Source organism: Pelophylax lessonae, assembly GCF_965119305.1.
Source record: "Pelophylax lessonae genome assembly, chromosome: 10".
Taxonomy (NCBI): domain Eukaryota; kingdom Metazoa; phylum Chordata; class Amphibia; order Anura; family Ranidae; genus Pelophylax; species Pelophylax lessonae.
The window spans coordinates 181,623,441-181,639,737 of NC_138777.1; the positions used below are offsets into that span (position 1 = coordinate 181,623,441).

Sequence of the window (16,297 nt, forward strand, 5' to 3'; positions counted from 1 at the left end):
GGTTCTGCCATGGGGGATCTTATTGATACAGCACTTCTCCACCCAGCCTACTCTGCTCAAAGGGTGGGGGTTCTAGCTAGGAGAGGAGTTGTGCAAAATGTGCACTTGGATCCCCCAAAACCCTGATCATACTGTCAGCACAGATCATTTGAAGGCTGACTGGTGAAGGCCAATGTATACTTATCCACATCATGCACACTGGGTATCATACTACAATATTACACTATTGGGGGGTTTCCTAAAACTGGAGAGTGAAAAATGTTGTGCAGCTCTGCAGTCAGCTTCCAGGCTTTATTGTCAAACCAAAATTAAACAAGCCGATTGGCTACTATGCACAGCTGCCCCAGATTCTGAGTGCTCCAGTTTTAGTAAATCTCCCCCTATGTGGCTGCTTTTGACACAAACAGCGCTTAGAGCAGTTCCTTAAGTTCCTCATTTGTGTTTCATGCCTCGTTGATGACAGCGCCCCCCAGTGAACTGATATTCTTCACTGAATACTGAGTCTACCAACAAAATGGCTGTCATTTTTACATTTAAGTTGTGGGAACTCTTCGATGCACTAAGCATGAGTATGATTAACCCCACAGGGTGCCATGTATCTGCAATACCTGCAGTGTTTTTTTGGCAGTAAATTGATAAAGCTACATGATTCCAGCACTCCAACCTGAGCTCGGATCCTAAAGAGTCTGTAGAATTGCCTAAATGGGAAGTATTCTATCTTTCCAGGCTTACAATGTTAGACAGCCTCTTCGGATAATCATGGTATTTTCAAAAGATGAGATCAGCACACCCCCCATAATATGTACAACTTAGAAAACAATGATTTACGATAAATACCTCCCCTTTAAATGCTCTTAACCATGGCAGTTACTCAGGAAAAGAATACTAAGGATCCATTATGAATCAGTAGCATCAGGAACAGAAGCCTGTGATGTAGGGGAGGGGCAACAGATTTTCTTTTGTGCACAAACACGCAGATTTTGACGGTAGGTTGTGTGTATTCTATTTTTAAAGTCACATGATGTAGTACCTGAATGTGTGGCTGTATATATATATATATTATATATAAATCTATGTATATATACACACACACACCGTTTACGTTAGACTTTCCTTAATCACAGACATTTCAATGTGTTTACATATCCACGTATATAATTATATATACAGATGTGAATACAACGTGAATTCAAGAACACCAACACAAAGGCTTCTTAGACCCCGTTCCTGCACATGGCTCGTGCATGTTTGTGCTTTATGCGCAGCAGAGAGCTCCCTGGTGACCCTGACATTCTATGGAGGAGGTCACGGGGTTATGGAGGGCACGCTGGCTGCAATGAGGATGATGCCCGGCAGGAACTGGAAATGAGGCAGCAGCTGCAGTAACCCACAATCCATGCAGCTCCTCGCCTCTCTGCCAACAGCACACACAGCTGAGTCTTGTGTGAGTATCCGTCAGCAAGTGAAGGCACACTGGGCTGTACCACCCCACCCGCTGTTTCATGCTTACTGGCTGAGCACGGAGGATTTCTGCTGCCCGCTGGCTCTTGGGGCGCCGTAAAGAGTGACTGATGCTATGTGGTTGTTCTGCATCACCTTAAATACAAAGAAAGAAAAAAGTTAAAAGCATATACATCACCAAAGAATACCCATTTCATTTAAGCCTTAGCAAGGCTGCAAGTTAGTTTACTGAGACCTACATTTAAAGTATATATGAAGTCAAAGCATTTTTTTTGTGTTTTGGAGTAGGAAAGGGTTAGAACTGCTGCCAGTTTTCTTTTTTGCCAGGTGTGGCTCAATAGAGAGATTGCCCTTAACTTTCTGTCCTTAAGTCCTGGTTCACACTTATGCAATGCGGGGAAAGCAGCGAATCCTGTGCGTTTCCTGCACCGCATTGCAAAGCGTCCATGCAATGCTGCGGGTGTCAATGTGATCTTAACAACACCCCGATGCAGATTGCAAAACTCAGTGCGATTGCAAAAATCGGATCGCTTGGGTGTAAACAGTGTTTGCACTGGCATGCTGGGGACGCAGGCTTAGGGAACCGACACCAACAGACTCTGACCAACAGAGGGCTGATGTGAAGATTTAGCCCCCGTTCACATCGCAGCCTATTGTCGGCAATGGCACTGTCCCAATCGGTGCGACGCCGACTTTGCGGCACTGCACCGATTTCCAAAAGTACACCCTGCACTACTTTTGGCGACCTTAATAGACATCTGTGCATGAACCAGCACCAATGTCTTTCAAGTCTCCCCTGAAGTCGGAAACCGAAGCGGCTTTAAAAAATGTATGTATAACGATTTCTTCTTTACAGGGCTAGATAGGTTAGTCTTAGATCGTGGATGCCTGTAGATTTAGAGATTTTAGTGTTAGTGTGGACTTCTACTTTAACATTATGCTTATTTTAATACAATATTTACTTAAAGTGGTTGTAAAGGCACAAGGTTTTTTACCTTCATGCATTCTATGTATGAAGGTAAAAAGTCTTCTGTTTGCAGTATCCCCCAGCCTCTTCTATATCCAGCAATATCTACGAGAGCCTAGCCTCTCTGGGGACTGGCAATCCTGATTGGCTTTTGGCAGCAGTAGGAGCCACTGGCTCCCGCTGCTGTCAATCTGTCAAGCCAGTGAGCCAAACAGGAGATGGAGGGGGCAGACACACAGAGCCGCAGCTCAGGAGTGTGCCGGCATGGTGTGGGGGCAACCGGCAGGAAGGAGGATCCAGGAGCTCCAGCAGGGGACCTGAGAGGAGGAGGATCTAGGCTGATCTGTGTAAAACCATTGTTTAACATGTTTAAAACCAAGTAGGACATGTTTGTTATTAAAAAAATAATTAAAAAAAAAATAAGGCTTTAGTATCACTTTAATTAATTAAGTACAGTATAGATATCTGTGTTAATTTGTAGGTTTTTTATGAGTTCAGCTTTAATAATGGCAAAAACACTGAACAAATGGTATCTGACGAATGGACAGGTCATCATTCAGGTTGAGCTTCTTACTGGCTAGTTTTAGCTTAAAGAGACCATTTAATTTCAAACAATAATCTTCCAGTTGAATTATATATGCATTTATTAAGTTTAATGCAAGTTACTTACTCAACAGTCCCTTCTTGTGTAGACATCCAAATGCCCTGACACTGCAGAATTGTCTCTGCCTAACTATAAGTGTCTACATGTTTTTTAATCAATAAACTTGATATACTTCACCATGGGAGCCCCCATTCTATTTTTTTAAGCATTACTGGATAAGCACACAGAGATCCACTTTACAAGTGAAGTCCATACCAAGTAAAGAGTGGCCAGAGGGTTTCAGAACCCCCCCCCCCCCAATCCATTAGGAGAAAAGGAGAAACCCGTTGCCTGGATCTTTGAACCAACAGCAACATATATACAAAAACGCCTTTATTGGTGTAATGTGAGGTGAGCGGCCGCCATTGCACCAGATTTTGGATTCGTTAGCTCACTCTGCATGACACTACTTTGGATCTCACAATAAGAAAAGTCACCAAGTTTATTTGTCAAGATATCACCACAAAAGCCACGTTTCATTTATTATTGTCTTTTGCTGCACTTGGACATTCTTTTAGTTTAGCAGCATCATTCCGTTTTGGTTCACAAGGACATCTTATTTTATCACTGAATTGATTATATTCTGTGCACTTAATTTATTGTTTTATATTTGATCCCACACATAGTGTGGCCATTTATTCCCTATTTATAGGCACCAGCACTATATTTGTCACAGTTTCATCTTCACCATTATCACGCTACATTTCCCCGCACTTTAATAGTTTCCCACACTATTTGGTATTGACTATTGGATGGTATTTATTTATTTATTGATTTAAATATATAAATATTTTTCATCATGCAACATTTCCCGCGCTTTAATAGTTTCCCACACCATTTTGTGTGTTATTGAGTTTTTGATATTTTATCTATCTATTTATTCATCTGGATTGGTTCCTCTACCGTTCTAAAGGAATAGCACCGATTCACCCCTTCTTTTAGAACCTGCCTAAAGCTGGCTTTAGATGTATCTTTTTGCTTTTTTTTGTTTTTATCAGCCAGTTCACCCATCAAAAATTTGAGGTGGATGAGATAAACCCCCCCAATATGCCATTGTATTTTGAAATCAGAGACTCCTCCACTGTCAGGATACACTGATCAGCACTGCATCTATTATTTTTATTAACACCTTTCTTCCCTAAGATTTGTTTCCAGCTGTAGTGCCAAACTAAGGAGCTTTAATCACTTGCCGACTGCCTAACGCCGATCTACGTCGGCAGTCAGCCCCTCACAGGCAAAGTGACGTAGGGCTACGTCACTAGCTTGTGAGGGTCTAGGGAGCGAGCGCGCACCCCCGGAGGCGCGCTCCCGCTCCCGCGTGTGTGACCGGCGGACCCGATGTCCACCGGCCACTCGGCGATCGGCGGGGAGAGGGAGAAAGTCAGGCAGCTTGTGTAAACAGCTGCCTGTCATTCTCCTCGGTGTAAAGACACTGATCACACGGATCTACTATGTAGATCCGTTGATCGGTGTCCTTACAGCTCAAGCCACAGCCAATCACAGTAGAAAGCACGCCCCTAGGGACACACACAGCCCCTCCCTCCCAAATAAAGTTAACCCCTTCACTACCAGTGTATTTTTACAGTAACAGTGCATATGTATAGCACTGATTACTGTAGAAATGTCACTGGTAACCCCAAAAGTGTCAAAAATGTCAGTCAAGGGTCCGATCTGTCCGCCGCAATGTCGCAGTACCGCAAAAAAAAAAAAAAAACGCAGATCGCCGCCATTACGCGTTAAAAAAAAAACAACAAAAATTACAAAAATCTTTCCCTTTGTTAGTAAACGTGATAACTTTTGCGCAAACCAATCAAAATAAGCTTTTTGCGATTTTTTTTACCAAACATAGGTAGCATAAAACAAATTGGCCGAAAATGTTAAAAAATTTTGATTTCCACATTTTTTTGGGGGGGAATTTCATATAAAAAAATGTGAAAAATATTGCTATTTTTGCAAAATTGACGCTCTTTTTTTGTTTATAGCACGTGATCAAAAAAATCGCACAGGTGATCAAATACCACCAAAAGAAAGTTCTGTTTGTGGGAAAAAAAGGACGCCAAATTTGTTTAGGTACAGCGTCGCACGACCGCGCAATTGTCCGTTAAAGTCACGCAATGCCGAATCGCAAAATACCCCCTGGTCAGGAAGGGGGTAAAATCTTCTGGGGCTTAAGTGGTTAATGATAGAAGAAATCAGTAGCTGGTTGCTATGAGTAAAGTGGCCATGTGTATTACTATTATTCTATACAAAATTGGAGATGGAGGTCGTCTCATATCCTAAGCCTTTTAACACTGCTATTTTGCACAACTTTTTAGCAGTCAGTCTACATATATTTTTATGGAAAACAAGAACTCAGTTTCTTTTTTTTTTTTCCCTTTACCTCGAAAATCATCCTCTGCAAACCAAAACAAAAAGTTGATCCAAACGGGTTTGTGTTGTTTGGTGATGATGATCTGTAAAGAGGGGAAAGACACATGACATGATGTTTCACAAAAAAACAAAAAAAAACAAAAAAGGTGGTAATTTGCAGTTGGATATTGCTCAAGAGCGACTATATGAAGCCAGCTGCATTCAGCTTTTTAATTCATTGGCTGCACAAAAAAAAACCCTGGCATCCTTATGACTTTGAATATAATTAAGAGCCATTTAAGAAAGGAGGATTTATAGCAGTAACGCAAATCCTCTTCCTCAAGATGAGCATTTTTGTAGTTTTTTTAAACAAACTGCAATCAACAGAACTGCCACTTCATAGCAACTTTCCAGCACTGTTGCTAAGTGATTCCAGTTTGTCAAGGTCTGTTGTACTTAACACAGTCCAGTGTACTGTATCTGCTCATGCATATTAAATCCGCAATTTGTAGCTGCAAGGACATGTATTGTAGCCATCTACAGAGGCTTCTTTAGCTAGAGACCGGCAGGGATCTTATGAATAATATCCAACCCAATACCCAACCTGCAAAACTTAAAATCCCTAGAAAAAAAAAATGTTGCCAAGAACAAACCCCTTTCCAAAAGCTTAAGATATAATACAATGCCTCCCAAAGGGACTACCATGTTGAAAGGCACTCTCAATGCAGAAAGTCTGAATTTAAACGAAGGCTGTGTTCACACAGGTCCAATGCGTATTATGTTATACATTCATTTCTAATGGGCTGCCATTGCACCCCAGCAAGGTGGGAATGCAATACATGGCAGTGCATTGTGGTGTGCTGCAGCACAGGCACCTTAGTCTATTGGGGTGACAAGCAAGATAGCGTGAACCCAGATGAAATACATGAAGTAAAAAGTGTTTCATGCAGTCAATACCCAGACATTAGAGCAGGGGCCCCCAAACTTTTAAAACAAAGGGCCAGTTTACTGCCCTTCAAACATTAGGAGGGCCGGACTGTTGCCAGTTGGAGTAGAACATTTCCTGGCATTGGTGGGAGCAAAAAAAAAAAAGCCATAAGCTTGGTGGTCAGTGGGAGTAAAATAAAATACATCATTGGTGTCAATGTGAAGAATAGTCCCCCACTATTGGTGTCAGTGGGGGAATTAGTTCCCCATCATTTGTGTCAGTGTAAGGAATAGTACCCCATTGTTGGTGTCAGTGGGAGGAGTAGTGCCTTGTATACGTGAAAGGAATAGTGTCCCGAGGGCCAAATGAAGGCAAGCAAAGGGCCACATCTGGCTCGTGGTCCATAGTTTGGAAACCCACATTACAGGGTGGTTTTATTCAGACATTTACCTGTGAAGGACAACTGGCTTCTCCACTGGGTGCCCTAGATGTTCTTGAATACTTTCCCACTGCAATACACACATAGGGAATTAGACAAATACTATTCATGTGCCCAGACTTTGAACATTAACCATTTTCATATTCCTCACAAGCAGTGAAAGCTTTAAAAAAGCTCTTGCTTGCCTAACTAGGTGATTTTATTGTGAAGTTATTCATTCTTAAAGATCACAACAGAGACTTTAAAGTTGGGTTCATTCAATTTCTACAGCTTTGGAAAACCTGATGGTTGTTTACATCAGAGGGTTGACAGCCTGCCAAAATCTCCTTTAATATAAAAAAAAAAAAAAAATCTAAGTTTTTTATGCCTGTATTTTAAGCTTTGGGTTTTTATTGTTAGTTCAGAATATGTAAATGCTTTAGGCCAGGTTCACACTGGTGCGGTGCAGAAACCGCATGGGATATAATTCGGACAGGAATCGCACCACATTCCTATTCAAATCACATGCGACTCTGCAGCAGTGCAATTCATTCATTCGTTTTGTATGACTCAAATCGCACCACATACACACTAAAATCGTGCAGGACACTTTTTTCGTCGCACCAGAATCAGATTGCATGATTGTTGACACCCATGCAATCAGATTCTGTGAACTAATTTTGAAATGTCCTTAACCTAACATACAAACACGCAGCAGTTCGCATGAACGGGGTGTGATTTTGATGCGGTGCGGGAAATGCACAGAAATTGCTGCAAATTCAGTGTGAACCAGGCCTTTTAATGTGCATGATCTGGGCACAAAATCACTGTAAAATTTCAAATCAACACTAAAACTTTAAGGTTCTAAAGAGAATCAGAATTAAATATGTACATTATCTTGATGCCAGACACAAAATGCTTTGTTATACTCATTATGTGTGTACATATTACAGACATGGTTAATATTTTATACTATTTTAATAGATAATTCATTTTAATTTAATAACCATATACTGAGCACAATTTTACTCCTCCTGCACAAACTTAGTAATAAACATTTATACAGGTAACACAATATAAACCCATCTTCGTAGTTTAGGGTGTGAATTGTAAATCAGACATGTATTTTTTTTCTCTGCAGCAGTTCTAATGTCAGCAACAACATAACCTCCCTTGACTACCAATCACAGGGCTCGTTTTCTGACAGCTCTGCTGCATGAAGGGATATATCAGTAACACAAGGAAGAAGAGAGTCTGTAAGCCCTCCTTTACACAGGTGCAATTTATCATGTGACAGTCCCAAATCGCATGACAAGGCGCACCCCATTGTCGGCACTGAACCTCTCAAATAGCTAGCTGATGTCGCAGTAAATTCAAAAAGGTTCCTGCAATTTGCGACTTGCATAGACTTCTGTTGTACGAAGTCACAATTAAATCAGCAGCAAAAATCGATCTGATGTTCGGCTTTGAAATCGTGCTGAAGTAGTGCAATTTCAAACGGTGTGAACGGGGGCTAAAGCAACAAGCACACATTACTCATGATAACTGAAAAAACCACTGCATTTAAAAGACGAGTGAGTATTGTTGAGCAATCCGATGATAGAATATCCAAAATGATATAACAGAGCTCTTTCCTTTAGTTTTGGGTATAGTGTGGCTGTATTAATTCCCCAATGTCTTTATAGCCATCTGTTACTGCTGCAGGGAGATCATTCCTAAAGTCCTTGCTTTTTTTGCCAACAAAGAAATGATAAGGTCAATAAAGTAATCTTTATTATGTAACGTATTTTATATGAATATTAAAACATCCTGATTATAAGATTGTTCTTTGGACTGATTACCATTTTATTGACATGGGCATTTTCAGGATACCTTATTGCTATATAGATTTTATGGACTTGTATTACTTTATCGTTTACATGAGATAATTACAGAAGGTTTTACTTTTTACTGTTTTTTTTTTTGTACTTTAGCCCTGAAGAAGGGGGAAAGCTGTTTCCCTGAAGCGCATTGGCTTTAATAGATGCTCGTAACCATTAAATGTTTCAAAAAGTCCTTCAAGTGAGATAAATTTTTTTACCAGGCACTCCTCCATACATATCCAAGAATTACAAGAAGCCAGGATGTAATTCAGCCAATTAGTATCAACCTAGTACTGAAACACTGGTTTGGATGGATCAACTGTAAGCAATGATAATATCTCACCTTACTGTACGTGGTGCAGATTTCTGTTTGTGTTTCGGAGCTGTCTGTACAAAGAATAACAGAAAATGGTGTCATCTTCTACAGCATTGCCCCACGGATAGAGTGCAGTCATAGAAAACAATGCTGTGAAACATGCAGTGCAATCTATTAACCTCACCTCTCTTCACATTTAGTGGAATCCGAAAGTCACAACGATGATAACTAAAACAGAAAAAAGTTATATGTTTCACATAATATAACAAGAATCAAATACTGTGATATGACAAGTCGAAACATGACAGCAACAATCTAAAGAAAATAAAGATATTTGCGCCGCCTACACAGTTTAATCACAGGGGTGCACCAGTGCAGCAACAAAAACTTTGATTTAACATACATCATATGGCCAAAAGTTTGTGGATACTTACCTTTGACGTCTTGAACGATATTAAATTTTCAAGACCATTGCCATTATTATAGAGTCCCCCCCACCCCAGGTGTGTCTGTTGGAATTAGTGTGCATTCAGCTTAAAGAGCATTTGTGAGGTCAGGTACTGATGTTGGACACAAAGGCTACTTTCACACAGGAGATTATGGCCCATGCAACTTGTAGCAGCAGGAACCAAATTCCTTCTGTGGCTCTGAGCATCTGGGTGGGGCCACTGGCCCCACTGTTTATAATGACAGGTCGGCGGTGGCCGCAGGTATTTATATATTGCCCTGGAGATTACAAAGTGCATCCAGCAGCGATCACTACAGGTAATCGCTGGCTGTGCAGACAGTCACTAATAGCTGTGGCCACCAGCGACCTATCATTATAGTGAGAGGGGCCAGAAGTCGCATCTAGCTGCTCAGAGCCGTAGAGGAGTCTCTTATTCCTGCCACTACAATTCGCACCGGCCTAAATCGCTGGTGTGAATGAAGCCCAAGCCATGATTTGCAATTGCCGTACCAATTTACCCCAAGGGTGCTTAATTGGGTTGAGCTCAGAGCTCCGTGCAGGACATAACTTCCTCAACACCAAAACCCATCATCCCAAATCTTTAAGGAGCTGGCTTTGTGCAAAGGGGTACAGTCATGCTGGAACAGAAAAAGTCCTTCCCCTAAATTTTGTTTTCTAAAATGACATTGTATGCTTGAGCATCAACAGTGCTCTTCACTGGAAACACCTAAACTCAATCATTTGGAGGGTTGTCCACATCATTTTTTCACCATATAGTGCATATACAGTAGGCTTGCAAATAATGTGCATACATATAATCAATACTGCAAAATGCTCACAATATATTAAGATTGAAAAAAAAATGTATTAAACTGAATTAGAGCACACCTGACCTAATTTATCAACTGTGCTGAAAATTCAATATTTAAATTTGTCAATAAGCTTCTTTCACTTTAAGTGATGCCCCGTCACACACCCCGCAGGACTCCTCCTCCTCTTCTCGGCTCCTTTCCTCTTCCTTCTATTTCCCAGCTTTTTCCCTAGCCCCTCGCCTTTCATGTGTAATTGCGGGGCAAGGTTTTGGTGGGGATGGTTACAGCAATCTATATAGACATCCACAGTCTACAAGTTTAAAATGTTTTGTGTTCTTCAATACCATGCTTGGGTGTCTTTGTTTTAGTCCATAGCACATTGCAGTTTGGAACTTCAAGCTTTCTTCACTAAGGACTTATGGACTTTAGTTATTGCGCTATACTGATTTTGCAGATTATGTAACATTTTTTTATGCATCCCTTTGTCGGGATTTTCACTTATGCTATATGTGATGTAACCATCTCATTGTTGGACTAATTTGTCAGATTGAATTTTAAAAAATTATTTTGTAAAATAAAATTTGATATTTTAGTTCTATATAGGTGCCCACCAGGTCACTTGGTCATGAATCAGTTTCTTAAGCCCCGTACACACGATCAGATTATCGAACAATCTGGCGTCCGTTTTTTGTGGCATGCTAGTCTGATGTGGAAAGTGAAGAGGTTATTTTCATACGAATTTTCCCGTTTCTACTTCAGAAGTGATGTCATTTGTTGGATTGCTTTGTATGTGTTCTTTCGTCTCTGAACATGCCTAGTCTTGCTCTTAAGATTTTTTTCCGTCGAAATCTGTACTAATGAGACGAAAATTGGACGTTGTTTTGACTGATGACAAAAATTATATAGCCTGCACATCAGGGTTTCGTCAGCCGAAAAGTCGGAGTCGGCTGTCGAAAGCACCATACTAACAATCCGAAAATCGACAGATCGGTCGTCAGACGAATTTTCCCTACAGATTTTCTTATCGTGTGTACGGGCCTTTACTTCAATCTGTTTGTCTGGCAGGGATGGCTATTTCTGGGACATAATATTGAACACATATAGGGAGAGACAGATTTCCATACCACACAATTATTACATTTATTGGAGAAAGCTGGGCATTGTCCCAACTGCCTTGTAAGATCTTAACACTTTTCTTTGAGAGGTTTATCTGCTGAATTTTGCGTATGTTTTATGTATGGATCCAGTTATATTATGTATGGAAGTATGCAGTCACATTAATATTTTATCAATATTCATTCAACCAATGTACTGCTATAATTTATGATTTAGGAGATACTAAAATTGCTGACAGCAACTCCGTCATATAGGAGATATGGTAATATGTGATTACCATAACGTATTATACTTTTGCAAATAGTCTCATATACAGTATATGAGACATCACATGCTGTTTTACTTTTATGAATTTCAAAGTGGATGACAACCATGCAGAATATCCAACAAGCATGCTCTTATAATGGAAAATGTACTAGCTTTACACATATCTGAACCGCATACTTGGCAGGTTTCTTGAGAGAATTACTGCTGTACAGCTGAACTATTTTTTCCCAAGCACATATGTTTATGCTGTATTACCTGTACATCATTATGATATTTTTTTGTGGGCAGTACTTTCATTATACCCTGCACTCTCACCATCTGAATCATGTCAGACTTTGTTTGTGCGCCCAATGAAAAACGAGTGACCACACTACCAAATACTAGGAGATCTTTTTTAATGTAAAAGCATCCAACAAGGAAAATTAAAAAGACTTCATGACACACAAAGGAAGAGCATGGTTAACACGTTTCATAAAATCAATTGCTTAGTCATGGTGTTTGCTGCACCAATGGATTAGAGGTGCCGTTCACTTTTATGAAGCTGGGAATAGCAACCAGGCATGCAAATTTATTGTGAAGTTTACTTCTATATGTTAAAAAAAATAGGCCTTGGAAAAAAGGAATGAGTTTTATATTTACTTGGTACCATATTACCAAGGTTCCTTTGGTATCATATTTCTTTGGGAGGAACCATGTAGATCTCAGTATTTTGTCTTACAGCATCTTTTTCTTTTTTTTTTTTTTTTAAGAACTATTTGGAGCTGAAAAAGTCAGGTTATTTAAAGTCACAGGTTAAGAGTGCTTCTTGCTGTAAAGCCATTTTAAGACCATACAGACCTTTGGGTCTTGAAATCTTTATTAGATCTTCCAGCTTCAGATTGCCTCATCAGCTCCCATCTTTAATCTTTAGTTGGGATGTGGCAAGGTGAGATCTGTTTTAAGCTGGCCATAAATGGCCATATGGTTTTCTACCATTACTGTACACACAATGGGAGTAATGCATTGTTAAACCAATACACATTTCTAATAACTCAGAAAACAATTACTCTTATTCCTGCTCCATCCTTATGGCAGTATCCTGAAAGTCTATTCAGATATGGAGAGGAAATATTTGTACTAATGAAAAGATGTATTCAATATACTGTATATACAGTATGGCAGAAACAAATATGTATTAAACATAAACTGGTTACATGCAACTATGAGTCACACATCAACTTACATATTAAAGTTGTAATGCCCAGGATAATTTGTATGCAAAACAAACTTCTTGGCCCTGTGGGTATTTGCATCAAAAAGAATATCCTGCAAATATGGGAGACAAGCAAGGATTATTTATGATTCCAGTTACAGTATGGAGTTTAAAAAGGCATACCAATCCCAACCAAAAAGCAGACAGGAGAACCAAAACATTGTGCCCCCCCCCCCCCAAAAAAAAAAAATATATATAATAATAATATATATATATATATATATATATATATATATATATATATATATATATATAAATAAAATGGAGACATGGCTGTAACCCAGGCTAGATTTTTCTGCTACATGTGGGTGGCATGAGTTCTACTTAACAGACAACTTTGTTTTATGCTCCAAGTTCAGCTCAAATGACATTGCATTCTGGCAAGATCAACAGGTAATTTATTTTCTTAGCCTGAAAAAGGAACACAAATGCAGCCATCGCATCTAAAGACTGGTAATCTGCAATATATTATATTTTTACCCTTAGATTTAGTTTTATTTGAACAACACATATCAAATACCAGTGGACTGGCTTTATAAACATTATATAAAATTAAAATATTTTTTTAGCATTATCAGTTTATTAATTATACTTTCTAATCAATGTAATGCTACCTTGGTGAAGAAAATATCAAAAAACAAAAAAACTGGATTTTTTAACTTACTGTAAAATCCTTTTCTCTGAAGTTCATTGACAGACCTGGCAGCTCCATATTCTTCTTGACCATTGGTGTTATGCTGCCCCCTACAGGAGTAGGACACTAGGCAGGAATAAATCTTTACCATGCCTATAGGGCAGTCCCTGCAGGCATACACCCACACACTCTGCTATAGGCTTCAGTTTTATTGCATGCAATGTTTAGAAGAAACAAAACCCATCCCTCTCATAATTAGAGGGGCGGGTGCTGTGTCGGTCAATGAACTTCTGAGAAAAGAATTTTACGGTAGGTCAAAAATCCAGTTTTCTCTATCATTGATGACAAACGCAGCTACATATTCTTCTTGACCATTGGGATGTCCCAAAGCAGTATTTGCATGAGGGGAGGGAAAAACAACGCAGAAAATAACGTACTTGCCCCAAAGGCTAAACTTAGCCAACCAGGTAACACAGAGCTCACCAGGAACAACTGGAGCTCACCTAGAAATAACATACACCCTCAAAGAGACAAATTGCTCTTTTAAACAGCAGCCTGCAAAACCTTTCAGCCAAAAGAAGCATCCGAGGATGCCAACACATCTACTTTGTAGAATTTTGTAAATGTGTGCACAGACGAACAAGTTGCTGCCTGGCAAACATGCATTACTGACGCCTGATGGCGAAAAGCCCAAGAGGCACTCAGCGCCCTAGTAGAATGCACCTTCACAGGGAAAGGAGGAACCTGACCCTTCATTGAATAAGCCTGTACCACCGTCTGTCTGATCGATCTGGATATGGACGCAGCAGACGCAGCCAATTCTTTTCGAGGTCCTTCGGTGAGGACAAAGAGAGAGTCTGATTTCCTGAAAGATTCAGTAGCCACCATGTAAAGTCTAATTGCCCAAACCTCATCCAAAGAATGCAAAGCAATTTCCTTGGGATGCTTGGGCTTAGGACAGAGTGAAGGCAGCACAATGTCTTTATTCAGATGGAAATCAGAAACCACCTTAGGAAGAAATGGCTGATTAGGTTGAAGTACCACTTTATCTCTGTGGACCACCAGATAAGGTGAACGACAGGACAGCGCCGCCAATTCAGATACTCTGCGGTCAGAAGTAATAGCCACCAAAAGGGCAACCTTCAAAGTGTAAGCAGAGGAATCTCCCTGATGTTCTCAAAAGGAGATTTTTTGAAGAACAGCCATTTCTAAATTAAGATCCCACGGAGGTAACGTGGACCGTATCGGAGGAGCCACATGATGAACCCCTTGAATAAAAGTGTGAATCAAGGCATGCATAGCTAAAGGACATTGGAAAAACACAGCCAAAGCCGACACTTGGCCTTTGACAGTGCCCAAAGCCAACCGCTGTTCAACCCCCTTTTGAGGAAAGGTCAAAATCCTAGGCATCGAAAAAAAGCGACGATGCACCTTCAGCGATTCACACCATGAGATGTACGATTTCCATGTACCATGATAGATCTTCCTGGAAGTAGACTTTCTGGCCTTCAACAGTGTAGGAATCACTGAATCAGAAAGACCTCTATCCTTCAATACCTGGCTTTCAACAGGCACGCCGTTAAAGACAGGGACTGTAAAGCAGGATGGAAGATCGGCCGTTGAGACAGCAGATCTTCCCTGAGAGGAAGTCTCCAAGGAGCATCAGCGACCAACCAGATCTGCGTACCAAGACCGGCGAGGCCAGTCTGGGGCCACCAGAATGACTGGAATCCCTTCCATCTCTATCATGCGCAGAAGCCTCAGCAGGAATTTCAGCGAAGGGAATGCATAGATCAGCCGATACTGACCCTAAGGTGCCACCAGTGCGTTTGTGGAGTCGGCCAGAGGATCCCAAGTACTGGCTACAAACCTCTGAACCTTCTTGTTGAGTCGAGAAGCTAACAGGTCGATGTCGGGTGTCCCGCAACGGACACACAGGAGGTGAAACACCTCCGGGTGCAGAGACCATTTCCCCTGATGACTCAGGTAATCCACCTCCCAGTTTTCTACATCTGGGATGTGCACTGCTGAAAGGGCTCAAACAAAATTTTCTGCCTTTTTCGGGATTTCGGCCACCTCCTGGGCTGCCAAGACACTCTTGGTGCCCCCTTGATGACTGATGTAAGCCACAGCCGTGGCATTGTCCGATCGAATTCGGACTGGACAACCCTGTAAACGATTTGTCCAGTAAATCAGGCAAAGCTTTATCGCTCTGAGTTCCAGAATATTGATCAGAAGGCTGGACTCTTCTACTGTCCAGGACCCCTGGACACACAGCTTCCCTAGCACTCCTCTACAGCCAGACAGGCTGGAGTCTGTGGTTACCACAGTCCAATACAATGGGAGGAAGGACACTGCCCTGGCGTAGTGCTAATGAGTGAAACCACCATAAAAGAGCAGTCTTGGTGTTGTGACTCAACCGAATCTCAGTGTCCAAGGACTTTGGATCTTTGCTCCATTTGACAACAATTTCCCTTTGTAACGGTCCCATGTGGAACTGAGCAAATGGAACCGCCTCAAAAAGGTTGACACCATCAGACCTAAGGTTCGCATGCAAATCCCCAGAGAGGACAGATTGCTGGATAACAGCAAACAAATCGCCCCCTGCAACTTTTGCAGCTTGTCCGGGGGAACTACAACCCTTCCTGAAGCGTCCAGAGTCAGGTCCAGATAATCCAGTTTTAAGGATGGTACCAGGACAGATTTTTTTAAATTGAGGTTCCAAACGAACTCTTCCAGAGTCCGTACAGCGATTGTCAAGTCGCCAAAAAAGGCTGAATGCGAGTCTGCTCTTAAGAGGAGATCGTCCAGGTACCCCAGTACC

General features: G+C 41.0%; 1 protein-coding gene across 2 annotated transcripts in view; it reads right to left on the minus strand.

The window, feature by feature from the left end:
* Positions 1 to 1,097: 1,097 nt before the first annotated feature.
* Positions 1,098 to 16,297, minus strand: part of PHAF1 (phagophore assembly factor 1) — a 55,786-nt gene continuing 40,586 nt past the window's right edge. For both annotated transcript variants that reach the window (XM_082270356.1, XM_082270357.1), the window contains exons 12-17: positions 12,810 to 12,892; positions 9,129 to 9,172; positions 8,972 to 9,015; positions 6,799 to 6,857; positions 5,452 to 5,524; positions 1,098 to 1,596 (exon numbers count right to left, since the gene is read on the minus strand). In XM_082270356.1, coding sequence (XP_082126482.1) covers positions 1,507 to 1,596; positions 5,452 to 5,524; positions 6,799 to 6,857; positions 8,972 to 9,015; positions 9,129 to 9,172; positions 12,810 to 12,892 — 393 coding nt within the window. In that variant the 3' untranslated portion in view covers positions 1,098 to 1,506. The remainder of the gene's footprint in view (positions 1,597 to 5,451; positions 5,525 to 6,798; positions 6,858 to 8,971; positions 9,016 to 9,128; positions 9,173 to 12,809; positions 12,893 to 16,297) is intronic.